This window comes from Gymnoscopelus braueri (genome assembly GCF_963280865.1).
Source record: "Gymnoscopelus braueri genome assembly, chromosome: 17".
Lineage (NCBI taxonomy): Eukaryota > Metazoa > Chordata > Actinopteri > Myctophiformes > Myctophidae > Gymnoscopelus > Gymnoscopelus braueri.
The window spans coordinates 20,140,584-20,157,717 of NC_137617.1; the positions used below are offsets into that span (position 1 = coordinate 20,140,584).

General features: G+C 41.0%; 1 protein-coding gene across 1 annotated transcript in view; it reads left to right on the forward strand.

Annotated features, from left to right (window-relative positions):
- Window positions 1-17,134, forward strand: part of LOC308105573 (MAGUK p55 subfamily member 3-like) — a 31,774-nt gene that overhangs the window by 7,121 nt on the left and 7,519 nt on the right. Inside the window, exons 2-16 of the mRNA XM_080456395.1 lie at window positions 473-610; window positions 3,894-4,012; window positions 4,869-4,946; window positions 5,169-5,249; window positions 8,203-8,340; window positions 8,646-8,727; window positions 9,457-9,542; window positions 9,665-9,739; window positions 10,564-10,760; window positions 11,239-11,303; window positions 12,344-12,361; window positions 13,040-13,081; window positions 14,616-14,777; window positions 15,515-15,595; window positions 16,408-16,501. Coding sequence (XP_080312521.1) covers window positions 574-610; window positions 3,894-4,012; window positions 4,869-4,946; window positions 5,169-5,249; window positions 8,203-8,340; window positions 8,646-8,727; window positions 9,457-9,542; window positions 9,665-9,739; window positions 10,564-10,760; window positions 11,239-11,303; window positions 12,344-12,361; window positions 13,040-13,081; window positions 14,616-14,777; window positions 15,515-15,595; window positions 16,408-16,501 — 1,355 coding nt within the window. The 5' untranslated portion in view covers window positions 473-573. The remainder of the gene's footprint in view (window positions 1-472; window positions 611-3,893; window positions 4,013-4,868; window positions 4,947-5,168; window positions 5,250-8,202; window positions 8,341-8,645; window positions 8,728-9,456; window positions 9,543-9,664; window positions 9,740-10,563; window positions 10,761-11,238; window positions 11,304-12,343; window positions 12,362-13,039; window positions 13,082-14,615; window positions 14,778-15,514; window positions 15,596-16,407; window positions 16,502-17,134) is intronic.

The following is a 17,134-nucleotide window of genomic DNA, read 5'->3' on the forward strand; positions in this document are numbered from 1 at the left end:
GTGTAAAGGCCTTATTTCTGCTATCTGTCGTTTGACAGTGTCGCTCCGAAAATAGCTGATCCACAAGCTCACAACACGTTGCATCCGCGACGTGTTGTGAGCTTGTGGATCAGCTATTTTTGCTGCACAGCACCGTCGTGTGAGGCTTCATGAGGCAGATTCATCACTGCCACTGGCTGGTTGACCAGTGACCTCTGAAATTGTAGATCCAGCTTTTAGTTCTTTAAATGAGGAATGATATCGTCTCTGTCGGTTGGAGATCTGTACATTTCTTTTACTATTTTAGAATGTGAAAATCTTATTAAAATGTTGACCATTTCTGAAGATTTATCCCAAATAGGGACACCAGGGTTATTGTGGTTAAGCAGCTATTGTAATATACACATGGGATGCATAGTAAGTGCTACCAGATTGTTTTAGAATTGCGTTATCAATATATAATTCTGTTCACTGTTTGTGTGTTTGTGCACAGCCTTGTCATAACCGAGGACAGGAGCAGCGGGAGGAGAGGAGTTGTCATCTTTGTCCCCCACCCCCATGTTCCTCCCATCTGGTCCCTTCAGCTCACTGTAAATGATTGAAGCCATGCCCATACTGTCTGCAAGCACAGGTAAAGTCAAACACCATGTCCAATCCAACGTTTGTTTAGCCTCTCTGCATTATAAATATGGGTGTATATACATGATTTATGTATTACAACAACAATCATGCATAATTGAGATGTTTCTAGACTGTGTGTATGATTAGTAATGAGTGTTTACAGTGGGCAGGAAATGTATATATGGCACCATCGAGGGAATGCTGCTTCCGTATGAGCTCCCGCTTTCAATTCTGTTGTTTTTTTCTGGCCATGTTGATATCTGACCTATTTTTCTGTTTCTTTGCTTTTGTATTTCTTTCCACATTTCTTGAAACTGCAAGTGAGTTGAGTGTCGAGTGTCGAGAAATTTGATGTCTCTCCGGGACTCAAAGTAGTGAAAATAGCTGATCTACAAGCTCACAATGCACATTGTGAGCATGGTGTTCACAATGTTCACAATTATATTTTTTATGAAATTCTTTGAAAAATTATATAATTTATTAAAAAAAAAAAAAAATAATAATGTAAAATTCTTTGTAGGACTCAAGGGTAAAGGGATATTTACTCGCAACCCATAAAAATGGGTCTGCGACCCACAAATGGGTCCTGACCCAAGCTTGCATTGTGAGTTTCTTAGTTAGCTTGGCCTCCATGAGCCTTCAGAACAGCTTCATTACACCTTGTCTTAAACTGTATACTGTCTCTGGTACTCTACCAGAGGGATGGAACATGCACCATTCTAACAAAAGATATTCCTTGAAGAGCGCTGTCTAGCGCACGTCTAACGTGTTTCTCAAACTTTTTCATATCAAGGACACTAGGACAGCCAAATGTATTTTTTGGGCCGCAGACCCCCATCTGAAAATATTTGTGCCAGGGATCCCCAGAAGAGAAGAATTATTTAAAAAAAATCTAATTCAAAGTGAAGGATGACTCATCTCCCTTTTTTTCCACATCTGTACACCATTGCCTAAGATTTTTCAGCAATGAACTCTCAAATATGCATCTGTCTTTGTAGTGAGGGGTTTATATGCAATGCTCTCTCTGGTTTGATCTCCCTTCCCACTTGCCCCCCCCCCCCCCCTTCTTCCTCACCCTCTTCTTACTATGGAAATAACGTTGCGATGGGAACGATGTACGAAAGCGAATTTCACCCACTTTTTTACCTTGTAAACATGTGATGTGACAATAAACCTGATTCTGATTCTGCCTGCAACCCTACTATAACATCCCTCTCTATGTAGTTGTTGATGGACTGTTCTTGCTGACACAGTCTGATCACGTCCCGCTTTGACATCCTCAGTCAACCAAGGAAGAGTTGCTCTTCTGTTTGTCCTTATCATACTAATGCACAAGCATCACGATCATTGAATGTGTGCTTTTGACCACAATTTCTATTTACTGATGTCTTTCCCACAGATCGAAATGCAGATGTCACTTTAGTCATTACTCCTATTGAACCGTCTTTGTGACTGAAGGCTGAAGCTCCTGCCATCCACGCCCCAATAATGAACCCGCATTCATACTCATTTAGATCATTTTCCTCTTGACAAGTTGATCCAAAAATCGAAGTCAACCAGGCCTGCTTAGCATTTTCATGCATGATAGGGCGACCACAGCTGAATGGGTAGAGAGGCCACCTGGGAAACGGAAGGTCCCAGGTTCGATTCCCCTGGGACCGGCAATGTGTTGAGGTGTCCCTGACCAAAACACTTTAACCCCTAACTGCTCCGTCCGTCCACTCAGTCTGACCACTTTAGAAGCAATCAGCTGGGTGAAGCTGAAAACTGAATTTCCCCCGTGGGATAAAATAGATACATTTTTTAGGATACTAATTGCTTAATTATATCATGTAGTCCACCTGTATGGAAGCACGTGTCATTCCTTATGTTTCCCCACTCTGTTATTCTTTTTTAACCTTTAATTTGTCACACGTCATTATATCCTAGTCGAATAGTGAGCTCAGAAAAGGAACTCAAGGATTAGTACAATGAGGTACTGCAAGTACAACTTTCAACATATGGCATCCCTATTTTTGCCGTGTGACTCAGCCAGGGCACTGGAGACAGACTGGGTGAACAAACAGACTGGTTCTGTGAGATCGTACCATGGGCGACCGGGCCTTATGCTCAGCTGCCCCTCGACTATGGAACGCCCTCCCTGACCACCTGAGAGCTCCACAGTCTGTTGACGCTTTTAAGAGAGGACTAAAGACTTTCCTTTTTAACCCATTAAAGGGATACTTCACTTTCACATAAAATAAACATTAAAAATATATATAAAAAAAAAATGAAAGAAGTTATGGCAAAATTAAGGCCCCCTCACACATTAGTAGGACACTCTAATGCGTGAGGGGGCCATGAATTTTCCATTACTTTTTGGGCGGTGAAACCGCCCCTATAAGTGAGATTTGGAAAAATGTACATTTTCCTGCGCTGTGATCCGGGCCCAGGAAATTTGTAGAATTATCCTGCGCTGTGATTGGCCAATCACAGTCTATTCAGGACTGTGATTGGCCAGTGTCACATGACACATGTGCATAGCCCTATATAAGTAACCATAACTTGAAAAAAACCAAATATTGGTTTTTTTCAAGTTATGGTTTCGTCCATCATAAAGAGTGTTTCAATAAATGTATTTATCTTTTGTACATGATTGGTTGACTCCATTCAGTATTGTGATTAGCTAGCAAGACACCGCCCACTTCACACAGGGTGTGATTTTTTCATTTATTTTTAATATATTTTTTAAATGTTTCCCCGACCCGAAAGTGAAGTATCCCTTTAAGGGGACGCATCTGTGTGCGGGGACGCATCTGTGTCATTTTTTTATTTCTTTGGCTATTTTTTTTTTATCGTGAATATTTGTGAAAATCTTTGAATATATATATATATATATATATATATATTTTTTTTTTTAAGTGAACATTTTGAATTCAAATCTTTGCTTCTGGGGGTCCCTGGAACAACATATTTTGAGATGGGGGGGGGGGGGGGGGTCGGCAGACAAATGCATATCATTTTGGGGGTCCTTCCTTGACATGAAAAGGTTTTGTTCCAGGGACCTCCCCAGAAGCGAAGATTTGAGTTAAAAATGTTATATGCCGCGCTATGAGCTTGTATATCTGCTATTTTTTAATAGCCAAAGAAATCTGAAAATGACACAGATGGGTTAACAAAGCATTCGTTTAGTGTTTTACCTCCTTTTTTCTCTCTCTTTAAACTTTTTTTTTAGATGTGTTGAGCACATTGAGATTTATTTTAAATGTAAAGTGCAATATAAATAAAATGTGTTATTATTATTATTATCGTAGGTCTTCATGAGACTCTGGCTCTGCTCACCTCTCAGCTGCACCCTGATGCTAACCACAAAGAGGACCTGGTCTTCCTCAAGGATGTCTTCAGTGAGAAGAGCCTCGGTTATCTCATGAAGGTCATTATATTGTCTGTCGGGCAGAAACATCTGTTTCATCTCCATGTTTCAACATTTTATGTTTGTCTTATTTGTCGTATTGAAAAAAGAAGATCTATTTAGATCTGGTCAATGGAATTTTTCTATTGACAATAACTGTAGAGGGCGCAGTGGAATAACTAAAAATGTTTTTCTTTCCGGTATTTTTTTTTACATTTTGGCCAAATGTGTATTTTAGACGTGAGGTGGGGGGCTCAGAGTGTTCCCACTTAGTAGAGTTGGCTTTCAACTCCAATTTTTTTTTTTACTGCAGACGAGAGGCTATGCAGCCTGTGTTGCGAGCGCAAATGCTCGAAAGTCCCATAGCCTTAAGGGGAACTCCTTCAAGAGCTAGGGTGGCTGGGACATACCACTAGGTTTAAATAGGCTATGAGCCATTTGGACTGCTCCACTCCTTGTACTCTCTGTTCAAAGATGACTTTCAGATGTTTGTCATTACAGACACAAACCTTAAGAAGATTTATACATAATGGAAAAAATCACAACCCATTGTCCTCAACATATGGTGCTTAATTTAAAATGTATGTGCAATGTCTATGCTTTAATGTACAATATATGGCTTGCATATGATATGAATATATATTTTCCTCATGGCATTTTGGCTTGTTTGCTTTACATGTTGACATAATATGATGTACGTGTGTGTGTGTGTGTGTGTGTGTGTGTGTGTGTGTGTGTGTGTGTGTGTGTGTGTGTGTGTGTGTGTGTGTGTGTGTGTGTGTGTGTGTGTGTGTGTGTGTGTGTGTGTGTGTGTGTGTGTGTGTGTGTGTGTGTGTGTGTGTGTGTGTGTTGCGCATGGTGTTGCATTGGGTCACAGATCCATGAGAAGCTAAAGCAGTATGAGAAGCAGAGTCCCACACCGGTTCTACACAGCGCCTCCTGCCTGGTGGAAGATGTAAGTGCAGTTCCAGGGCATGCTACATATTCTCGATTCTATAATAACAAAACATTCCATTTTATTTTAATGGAATTTGAGACGCGTTGATTGACATCGACACAAACATAATTTTACTGAATTATTTTACTATTTTAGAAAATCTGAATTTCATTAGAAAATGTGTTATGCTTATTGTATACACATGTACCATTTGTGTGATGCTGATGCTCCAACCACCAGCTGGCAGAGGAGCTCCAGAGTGGACCAATGGAAGATGATGAGAGAGAACTGCTGCTGCTGCTGAGTACACCTCACCTCAAGGTACTGCTCAGTACGGACACACATTAACACCAATGTGATGAAAAGAAAATGATCCTCCAAGTCAATCGTTCTCGAGCTTTTTGGGCTTCAACAGCCCCTCTCCCTGATTTCTGAATTCATTTTGCCTAGAAAACCATAACTAGCATAATGATGCTATGAATGAATGATAACTCACCTTTTGAAAAATATAACATTACAAATAAGAAATGGAGTGAAAGAGCAATTAGTGCCTCCTAAGCAGATTTAATTTCAAACTTTGGCCAAAAACATTTCAGTAAGCCCAGTTTTTCAAAATAAAACGGCATAATGGTGAATAATTATTGCTTGCTTTTGAGCAACAGTTGTGCTAATCAAGTGTTAAATTTTATTTGGTCGAACACTTTACAGATCAGGAGGTTCACACAACGTTTGTGATGGTTTGGAATCATTAAACATAAACCGTAAATTTTCCATGTTCCACTTTCTCTCATGTACCCCGTGTAGTACCTGCGCCTACCCCTAGGGGTACACGTACCCCATTTGAGAAACACTGTCATTATAATGAGAAACATTTTCAAAATAATGAGTTGATATCTCAAAATAATGAGTTAATAAATGTACTCAATTTGAGATATTAAGTCATTGTTTTTGAGAAAGTATCTGCAAATATCTAATTATTTTTATTATTTGCAAAAGCAGTAAAGTTGCTAGGCACCAACCTGCTCATTTTGGGCCAGTTACGGGTTAAGTGTCTTGCTCAAGGACACTTTGACACTAATCCAGGGGTAGCCAGGGATCGAACCGGGAACATTCCGATTCCCAAGCAGCCGCTTTTCATCACAAATGTCAGTCAATCAAAATGCATCACATTGCTGGCTTCCATAGTTCAGCACACACATGAAAGTGAAAGCTGCACACTCTCAAACACCACGTACACGTACACACACACACACACACACACACACACACACACACACACACACACACACACACACACACACACACACACACGTGTAGCACACTAACCAAATGTCACTATTCACACACAAATGCATAATGACCAATGCCACTTCCCATGGCTTTCTAATCAGACACCGCCACTCCATTCCGGTTGTTTGATCTCTTGAAAATCAGCGCATCTCCCTTTTCTAAGCCGGTGGGTCTTCCCTCCCTCTTTTAAGACGATCATCCATTACATAACACCAGCCAGCCGTGGTGCTGGGCTGTGTGTAAAGCCTCCACGGTCTGTCAGGGTGCAGACATTCCTCCCTAGTCCCTAATCATAGTTATCAAGTGATTATGCTCAGTTTAATGGTTTCTGGGCCTGACGGGTGGGAAGTGGATGCCAGTTTGTGACACTTACCACAGTCATTTCCTAATTAGGAATGCTCGTTTGTGAAAGTAGCCCCGGAGAATGTGTTCTTTCTCTTCGCTTTCCTTCATCTATTTCTCTCTTTTGTCCTTAGGATGGGTACTGTATGTCGGGTCGCTCGGTCCATCCACCCAACACTTTGGTCCCAAACAATATACTGTATCTCAAAAAATACTGGCTGGATTGCTGTATAATTGTCTATACACTTTCATGATGAACCCTACTGATCTTGGTGACCCCACTGCCTTTCCTCTAAGTGCCACCATCAGGCTAAAATTTCCATTTGCACACATTTTACAACCAAATAACATATCGATTTCCAACTATTCGGTTTTACATTAAACTGGACTTTTAGTATGTGATTCAGTATCATGGTCAGTATCATGTCAGTATCATGACAGTATCATGGTCAGTATCATGTCAGTATCATGGTCAGTATCATGGTCAGTATCATGTCAGTATCATGGTCAGTATCATGTCAGTATCATGGTCAGTATCATGGTCAGTATCATGTCAGTATCATGGTCAGTATCATGCTACTTTCATAACTACTGTCTGGATTGCTGTGGAATTTGCTGTTCACCTTTATGCTCTAGTCAAGTACCACCTGTAGGCCACAATTTCCAGTTGCACACATGATATCTGCAGATTGCCATGAAACCTTTGATTTATTTAGCAATTTAGAAAAAAACAATACAAAAACAGTACACAAAATATAGGAGGGAAAAGTGCCAGGGGGAGGCAATAGAATTACAATTGACATGATTGCATCATAAATCCAAAAATTGGCATGCTTATATAGAATTACAATTGAGATAATTGCATTATAATTTTAAAAATGGCAACATAGTTGAAATACATGATTATACCTGATTACCAATGACATGATTACTGGTAATAATAATTAGCCAACATATATGATTATACAGGGTGTGCCAACCTTAGGCCAAACCTTCCAACTTGCTGAGTGCATTCATGTTCCCTGGATGAACCCTGGCTATTTGAGTGACCCCATGAGCTGTCCTCTTGCTAGTGCCATCCTCAGGCCTTAATACCCACTTTTCACACGAGATATGTTCGAATCTAAATGGCATATCCCGGGATGATCCCTGCTGATTTTGGTAATCCCACGGCTTTTCCTCTAGCATCACAAACACATTTGTCTGTGTCTGTGCATGTGCTGACTGAGTTGTGTCTGTTTCTGTGCGCATTTGTACAGTATCAATTGTAGCATTTGTACATGTATCAATCAGTGGTAATCAAAGTATATACTCGAGTAAATACTCAAGTATTCAAAAGTACAAATTACTAAGTACATTTTCAGAAATTGACAAAAATAGTTAACATAGCAGATCTGTTGTGAGCTTGTAGATTGGCTATTTTCACTATATTTGAAATAATCATAATATATTCAAAAGTCAAAAACACAATATTTCTAAAATGTAGCGGAGTGAAAGTCATCAGCTTGCAAAAAAACTAAAACAACAAACAAATACAAAAAAGTACAGTACTAAAGTAAATGTACTTAGTTAGTGTCCACCACTGGTATCAACAATTTTTCTGTGCATATATTATGTGTGTGTGTATCTTTGTCCCCTTCAGGCAGTGCTGTCAGCTCATGACACGGTAGCCCAGAAGAACTTTGACCCCGTCCTGCCGCCACTGCCTGATGACCTAGATGATGATCTGGAGGAGGAGTCAGTGAAGATAGTCCGCCTGGTCAAGAATAAGGAGCCTTTGGTGAGACCCGAGAATATTAATTCACTGCCACACTGTTAGGGACAATCTGGATGAGCAAAGTGAAGGCTAGAGGTGTGTGTGTGTGTGTGTGTGTGTGTGTGTGTGTGTGTGTGTGTGTGTGTGTGTGTGTGTGTGTGTGTGTGTGTGTGTGTGTGTGTGTGTGTGTGTGTGTGTGTGTGTGTGTGTGTGTGTGTGTGTGTGTGTGTGTGTGTGTGTGTGTGTGTGTGTGTGTGTGTGTGTGTGTGTGTGTGTGCGCGCGCAGAACGGGGCTGAACTGCTTTACTGGTTTGTTTTTTATCTTCCAGGGGGCAACAATCCGAAGAGACGAGGTAACAGGCGCTGTGATTGTGGCCAGAATCATGAGGGGAGGGGCCGCTGACCGCAGTGGTGAGAGCAAAATTATTTTTGTTGTTATTGCTTAGTATAAAAGAACGAATGAAAATTATTCCAAATAACATTCTGAGCTACATACTTAATATTTGACAAAAGGCCTACAGTAGTTTAATCAAAGTCACGTCATAAATGACAGTGACACAAGACGTTTGTATGTGTGCGACTGCGACCTTACACCAGAGGTGAATTCATCTCTGCTCTTAGAGGCTGGATTTATTTCATTCTATGAAAGTGTAAACACTAGATTTGAGAAGGTGTGCTTCCTGCTACCCAAGAGGACTTGTTATCAATTACAGATGAAGTGATAGGAGAGACGACGCCGTGGCCTCCACTAAAATGGAAGTAGTTCACCACAACTGTCAACAGAGATGAAATCTTTAAGATTAGTGCGACGGGATTGCAACTTGTGAGATTACCAATCAAATGAGGCTTGTTCGAGCACGTTGCCATGGCAATAATATCCCCTTTATGGTGATGGAAAAAATATTTCTGTTTAGCTCATATCTGGGGCTTATGTTTGGAAAAGACATTCTGTGCTCTGGATAATGTGTGTGTGTGTGTGTGTGTGTGTGTGTGTGTGTGTGTGTGTGTGTGTGTGTGTGTGTGTGTGTGTGTGTGTGTGTGTGTGTGTGTGTGTGTGTGTGTGTGTGTGTGTGTGTGTGTGTGTGTGTGTGTGTGTGTGTGTGTGTGTGTGTGTGTGTGTGTGTGTGTGTGTTTTTCCAGGCCTGGTCCACGTCGGGGATGAACTTCGAGAGGTCAATGGAAATCTGATAATACACAAAAGACCCGATGAAATCAGTCAGATTCTGGTAAAGGCAGCATATAAATTGGTTAATTTGCATTGTAATATCAACCCTTTTTTCAATGCAATTATTCACTGATGGCCAGCTGATGACAGATGATGATATCTCTGTCTATTTCTTTTTACCAGTCCCAAGCCCAAGGCTCCATCACCCTCAAAATCATCCCAGCCATCATGGAGGAAGACAAACTAAAAGAAAGCTGGGTAACCACATTTTAATTCAAAGATAGCCAACCAAGCTCACAATGCATTTCGATGCAGCGTGAGAGTGACTATTTTCATATGTAGAGTACCAGTCATCCTGATGTCAAGTGTTGTTTCCCAATGAAAAACCCATAGATTTTAATCACGTAATATAAGAACTGTGGATTTTTTTTTACTGATGCTGAAAAAGTACTAATTTATCCAAAGAGTAAGAAAATAAAAGGCCTCCTGCAAATCTATTAGAAATGACCTAACGACTACATCTCCCATTACACATGCAGCCGCCTCATGGCGCCACCAGCACACATAATCAGCATCACATCGAGTGAATTTGAATTGTTTCATTGTGTAGGAGAGTAGCGTTGTCAGTTCTCAGTTGTTCCATCAAACAAACTAAATAATAAGCGTGACGTGCTTCAGTGGAAACAGTGATGTAGTTTTCCAACGATACTTCCGGATTCGCCGCCAAATTAGTCAAATTTTCTCCAAACACAGACTATACCTAATATAATGAAATATAGACATGACACAATGCCAAAACTCTTTTTTTGTTTTGTTTTTGGAACACAGTTATATTATGTGATTTAAAGAAAAAGTCACAATAGGGCTTAAGTGGTTAATGGCTCATTCACATGCCATTGTAGAAATGCAGCCAATAAATCAGAATCTGTAACCATATAATTCTTCTCTCGCACAAATTAACCTTGGATCTAGGTTCTTACAGATGTCTTGTACCAACTGATGATCTCCTATGAGTAACAGCAGCTATTTGATCCTTATGTTTTTAGCTATAGCTGAGTAATTCTCTTCACATACCCCTCCAGGTTTACCTGCGGGCTTTGTTTGACTACACACCATTCGAGGACAAGGCCACGCCCTGTCAGGAGGCGGGACTTCCTTTCAAGAGGGGAGACGTCTTGCAGGTCGTGAGCCACGATGATGCCACATGGTGGCAGGCCAAGAGAGTGGGCGACTCCAACCTGCGCGCTGCTCTCATCCCTTCCACACAGTTCCAAGAGAGGTTAGAAAAGATCTACGGCAACGGCTGACGTCAGCGCAAATCGCTGTTGTTAGATCAGACCTGAGCTCAATCAGCGAGAGAGAAAGGGGGAGTGAGAGGGAGAAGGGAAGGGAGGGGGGTAGAGTGAGAGGGGAGGGAGAGGGAGTGAGAGAAGGTAAGAAAGCCGATTTGACCCACGCAATTAACCAGCCAGTGCTGGGTACCGAAACCTGAACACACTGATCATCATTGTAATAACACCGGTAAGGCAGGGCAAGCATTTTCAGTCAATAATGTTCAAGAATCATTTTCATTTCTGAGTTTGAGTGTTGTTCACATTTATGGAACTGTTGCGTTAAACTTCAGCCTTTCAAGTGGACAGTGGCGTAATATTGGCCATGAGGATGGCATCCCGAAAGCTCCCGGCTTCTGATAAAAAATAAATAATAATAATGTCTTGTCTTGTCTTTATGCTTTCATTCCTTTTATTTTTCCACAGGCGCCTGAGGTACAGAATGAAAATGGGGACTTTCCCAGCCCCTGTATCTCCAAAAACACCCACATGTAAGCTGTTTTCATCCTAGTAATTCACACTAACATTAGCAGTATTTTGGGTTATACCAAAATACCAATTATACCGTACTCCATAATGCATAGGTATGGATGTTCACAAAGCTGTTTACACATACCCCCAGCATAAGAAGAGATCAGGAAATGTGAAATTAATCCCTCAAATTTTATATATTCGCCTGGTACTTATGACTACTGTAATTTTAAGGTAAACAAATAGTGAGATAAACAATTCACCAGAACTTGACATGACTTGAGATAAATGATCAGTTGTACAGATTTTCTCCAGGATGTGAGGTTATATCTGGCTGGTTGGTTGGTCAGTTGGTTGAGTTTAGTTGAAGGGGGGAGATTGACTGGATTATTTGGCTTGTAAACCTGGTGGTCTCTTCATAGACGAAGGCAACCCCCCCCCCCCCCCCCCCCCCATGTGAGTAACCAAGAGTTAATAGAGAGAAGGACAGAGACAGGGCGGAGGAGGGATGGGAGTAGGTCCTGTCTGTATTTGTAGAACTTAAAATTGGCGTCTGGGGGGAGTTTAGCTCGGCATGAATGAGCGCAGTCCTTTCTCTGCCTGATGACAACATCATTATATACTTAATTGAATAAACTATACATTTTAAATAATTGCCAGAAAATCACAGTGCCTTCTGTCAATGTTTTGTAGCAGTTGGAGGTAAGGGTCATTCTGATTTTGAGACCCGCGGTTTGCATGTACACCTTTGTATTTCCATGAGTTAAACTCTTATGTTGAAGTTTAATGTTTTCTCTCATCTATCTATCTATCATAGCACACACCAAAGTTATTGTATATATTTTTTACATTACATTTTGTAATTGCTGTAATGATTTATAGTGCTTAATTCTCCAGCTCTGGGGTATAGAGCTGTTGAACGAATACACTGCTGTAGACGAAACGATGCATTATTAAATGCATGTGGTTTTGTTTTTAACATGATTGATGACTCACTACTGCAGCATAATGTTTGTCATACTCTGCTGTTCTTCATTACCTCCTTCACTGCTAACCTCAGATGATCGGACAGAGAGAGGTAGGTGGTCCTGAAGGTCTCAGCACACAGGTTGTGCTTTGATGGTTTAGAAAGTGAAACTCTGTTAACCACATTAGCCCTGGTGTCCCGATTTTGGACATATCAGTTATTAGGAGGAATCTTTCAAAACTTTTACAATATTTTCTTTTTTGACAATTTCAAGACTTTTCAAAAGTTTTCAAAACTGGCCGATCTACGAGCTAACAACACGTCACATAATAACACGTTGTAAGCTTCGTGAATCAGCTATTTTCTAACAGGCAAATTATAAAATAGGGCTTGAGTGGTTAAACCCCTTTCTGCTCTTTCTCTCTCTCCCACTCTCTCGCTCTCTCTATCTCTCTCTCTACACACACACACACACACACACACACACACACACACACACACACACACACACACACACACACACACACACACATACACACACTGACTACACACACACACACACACACACACACACACATACACACACTGACTACACACACACAACATTCCCATTGTTAATGCTCCCTTGACTTGCCTTCATATGCACTCCACTCCCCACACATCACGTGCCTGTTCCATTCTATCCTTCCCTCCTCCTCAGACCCGTGACTGACAGACCTCACTATGCATCCCTCCCTCCCTCCCTCCACCTCTTACCCTGTCTCTCTCTCCCTGCTTGCCTCCCTACAGAAGACTGTGACAGTGAGGGCTCTCTGAGTGGACAGGACATAGGTGAGGAGGCATGATGCAACGGCATTGTAGAACCATCGCCGGCCCAGCCACAGCTTAGCTCACCTCTACATCATGCCAACAATTCTACTGTGTGTATTATCGCTGCCGGGCAGAAACCTGGTGTCTAGATAGATGGCTAGACAGATAGACAGACCTTTTATAAAAATTCAATTCAGCTGTCATAGCAGCAGCACAATTTGGATGAAACAAAAATACATGTAAGGGTAGAGAGAAGTTGTAGCACTAGTAACGAAATGGGTAACAATATAATATAAAAGACAGTATAATATCTCCACATTTCATCTTTTTATGTTATATTATTATTTTCCCAACTATTGGAAATAAATCCTCAAAATAGGGATGCCAGGTTGGAGTTGGCCAAGTCTTTGTTGGTTTTATTGATATTTAACCAATGACAAATACTAAGAATAGCTTGTGATTAAATAATAACTACATTGGATCCATTGGAACTCAGGTTATTCTTTCATTTCCTGACAATCAAGGTTTCTGCCCAACAGTGACGGTAAGCAATACCTTGCTAAGTGGCTTAAGATTTTTGATTTGGTGAATTGTGGGCAATTGCTTTGGGCGGACTCATCTCAGCGGTTTTGTTTTATCCAAGTAGTGTTTTGTGTCGATTCAGTTTTGGACAGTAGGCCTTCTTGGTGTCAGTTGTCGGTCCTTTGAATCAACATGTCGCTTTCAATATCACTATAAAACCACTCTTTAAGTGTGGTTTTAAGGCCTGAATCAATGCAAGAGCAGCTACAGTATTTGCCTGTACCCCCTATTCTATTCAAAGGGCAATGCTGTGCATTCTGGGAGTTTCCTGTGACATCCCTTTGGTTGCATTTTAACGTTAAAATTTGAAACGTCAGTTGAATCAAAACTAAAAGGTATTATGTGGTTTGTAGCCCTTTCAGTTTTGGTAATAAATTACAGTGTGCTTGCTTGTTGGTGTGCTCTTTTTCAAAATAGTGTAACCCTTGAATTTCACTGCGCTGCTGTTCCTCATAGCAGCTCATTTACCTTTTGCTGTGCTTCACAATTGATCTTATCTTCATGCGACATGCTTTGTTTTCGGGCAAAGCGTTTCTTGCATTGCCGACGCAGCAATTTAACGCATGGCTACCAAGCTTACCTGCTTCTATTTGCTGGGATTTATTGAATTTACATTGGGCTGTTTGAATAAATGGTCTAATGCTAGTTGTAGTTTCTCCTAAGAGTAAGGCGGCCCGTGTCTCCTGTGCTTTCTCATGGGATTTTTACGCAGGTACCCTTACTGACTTCTATTGGTGTCATTCAGTGTGTTTGTGTTTTTTTCTCGTGGCTTTATTGTCTGGCAGGAGTTTTTTTTTAGGATTTATTCAAATTAATGTGTGCTCGAAAGTGTTTCCATTTATTTTGCTGACTTTTGAAATAAGTTGTTTTACTTTGGGGGTTCAAAGTGGACTTCTAGTAGGGTTGTCCAGAGGGTTTTATTCTGTCCATCTCACCTGTCTGTCTGTCTCTGTCTGTCTGTCTTGGATCATAGCTGGCCTGCGCAGGAGTTTCCGTCTCAAAAAAGACCGACAGGGTTCACCAGGAGAACCTGGCACTCCAGTCGCCACACAGACAGACTTCATGATCTATGAGGAAGTAACACGATATCAGCCGATAAGTCCGAATGACAGGCCCCGCCTCATAGTGTTGATAGGTTGGTCCAGCTTTGCTCATTACTTAACCCTTTAAGACCGGGGACAGATATACAAGCTCACAGCGTGGCACCGAGTGCCGCGCTATGAGCTTGTAGATCTGCTATTTTTGAAAAATCATGAAAATGTGTGCAAATCTTTGAATACGGTATATATATTTCTAAAGCATTTGTAACTCAAACCTTTGCTTCTGGGGGTCCCTGGAACAACATATTTTGAGATGGGCGTCGGCGGCCAAATACAGATTTAGAAGACATGTAGAATCGGCCTCAGGTCATAATGGGTTAAAACAAAATGTATGTCAAATGTTGGTTCTATGATGCATACCGTAACTTAACCACTTTCAACCTGGTGTCCCAATTTTGGGTGTGTCATTATTGGTGAGCATTTTCAAACAGTTCCAAAAATGTCTAAAATATCCTAAATGAATTAGGATGGCTGGCATCTCCCTTAGGGATAGGTTAAGAAGCTCCGTAGTCTGGGAGAGACTCAGACTAGAGCCACTGCTCCTTTACGCGGAAAGATGGTTTTTCTTATGTGCTTCCGCTATTCGTCATTCAAGTACATAGGACGTAAGTGGTTAACTGTATTAATATTTAAGATTATATGTTTTATTATGCTTATTTGTACTACCTGGTTACAAAATGCACTTCAGTCCAATACCATGTGCTGCCTCTCATTATATGAGTTGTGTGGGTGCGTGCGTGCATGTGCGTGTGCGTTTGTGTGTTTTTAATAGGTTCCCTAGGCGCCAGGCTCAATGAACTCAAACAGAAGGTGATCGCTGAGAACCCTCGACGATATGGAGTGGCTGTGCCTCGTGAGTCATGTCATTTTATTCTGCCTTGCTCTTTTAAAACAGCTCTCCATTGTGCTGTGAGCATACTGGTGTCACATAGCAGAGCTATTGGGTACATCTACGGTGTGATTGCTTTGAAGCCGACATTCCTTAATGTCGGCAGTATAATAAAAGACTGTACATACATATCTAGTACCGCCATGTTTTGCGTCAGCAATCAGAGGAGAGCTGATGTCAACTACGTTTGGGTAAAGTGGTTGTTCAGGCATTATATTGGTGTGGCCACGGTATGGATCTGGCTGGGGGGGGATTTATTAGCCAATGAGATTGTGTGATCTCAAGCTCTTTGATTCAGAGCTTGTTTTGGGTACCAGTTCAGGAGCCATGAGCTAATATAAATGTATGAGCCCTCTCATACGTACATAAACCAGCATGAACACAGCACAGCAATATGCAGGCATATGTTGTTATTGTCTGCCTTTCAAAATAGGAAAATTGTTTATTTTTCATTTTTAGAATGGCACATAGCACTGTTCAAATGACCTAAAAATGAGTTAACGACTTAACTTAGTTAAGTGAACATGGCCCACACTTACACATGGATCAAAAGTGCTTCCTGGAAATGTTGCTGTTTATGAGAAGGATGGATCAAAATGCACACCCAGGTTTATTTTTATTTTCTTTCGTTTTTTACAACAGTACCTACTCAGCAGGCATTATGCATTTGTGCACAAGAACAATGTACAGGCAATCATTCAACACATCCATGTAGAAACATTACATTGCGTAATTTGTTTCTCCTTAATTATTCCTCTCCATGTTTTGACCCACAGATACCACTCGGCCCAGGAAGAGTCACGAGAGAGAAGGAGTAGAGTATCACTTCATTACTAAAGCTGCCTTTGATGCAGACATCCACAGTAACAAGTGAGTCCTCAAATTGGATACGACGGGGATATTTAACCACATAAACCCCAACTCCCTAGTCTGGGCATGTCCTAATAGGCAAACATTCTGCGAAAATAGGCAAGCATTCAGCAAAACAGGCAAACAGTCCGCAAAAATAGTAGATCTACAAGCTCACAACACTGAGCTTGTTGATAGGTTCTTGATCGTTATCTTAAACCCCCTTGCTGTTGATCACACACAGATAAAGAAGACACGTGACACACGAGATCTCTTTTACTCGTACGAGGATTGTAAACGACCATGTACCTCACTGGACACGATCCCAACTTACAATGGCGCATCCTCCCCTCTACCAAGCACTTTATTATCACAAGACAGGGGAGAGGAGGAGACAGTGGAGTGGAATTCTACTAGCTGATAAGGACTGTCAGACATATTACACATTGGATTAATACATTGCAGGAATTCCATTAAATGAATACAAATCAAAGAAAGAACTTATATACACACATTATAATATATATCTCTGTACACAGATATTATAAACTGGTCCTAACATTCCCTCCTGTTGTTCATTTAATTAATACTTCTGAACATCACATTTCAAAATGAACATCATAACAGGATTTTTATTAATCAACCCAACAACTC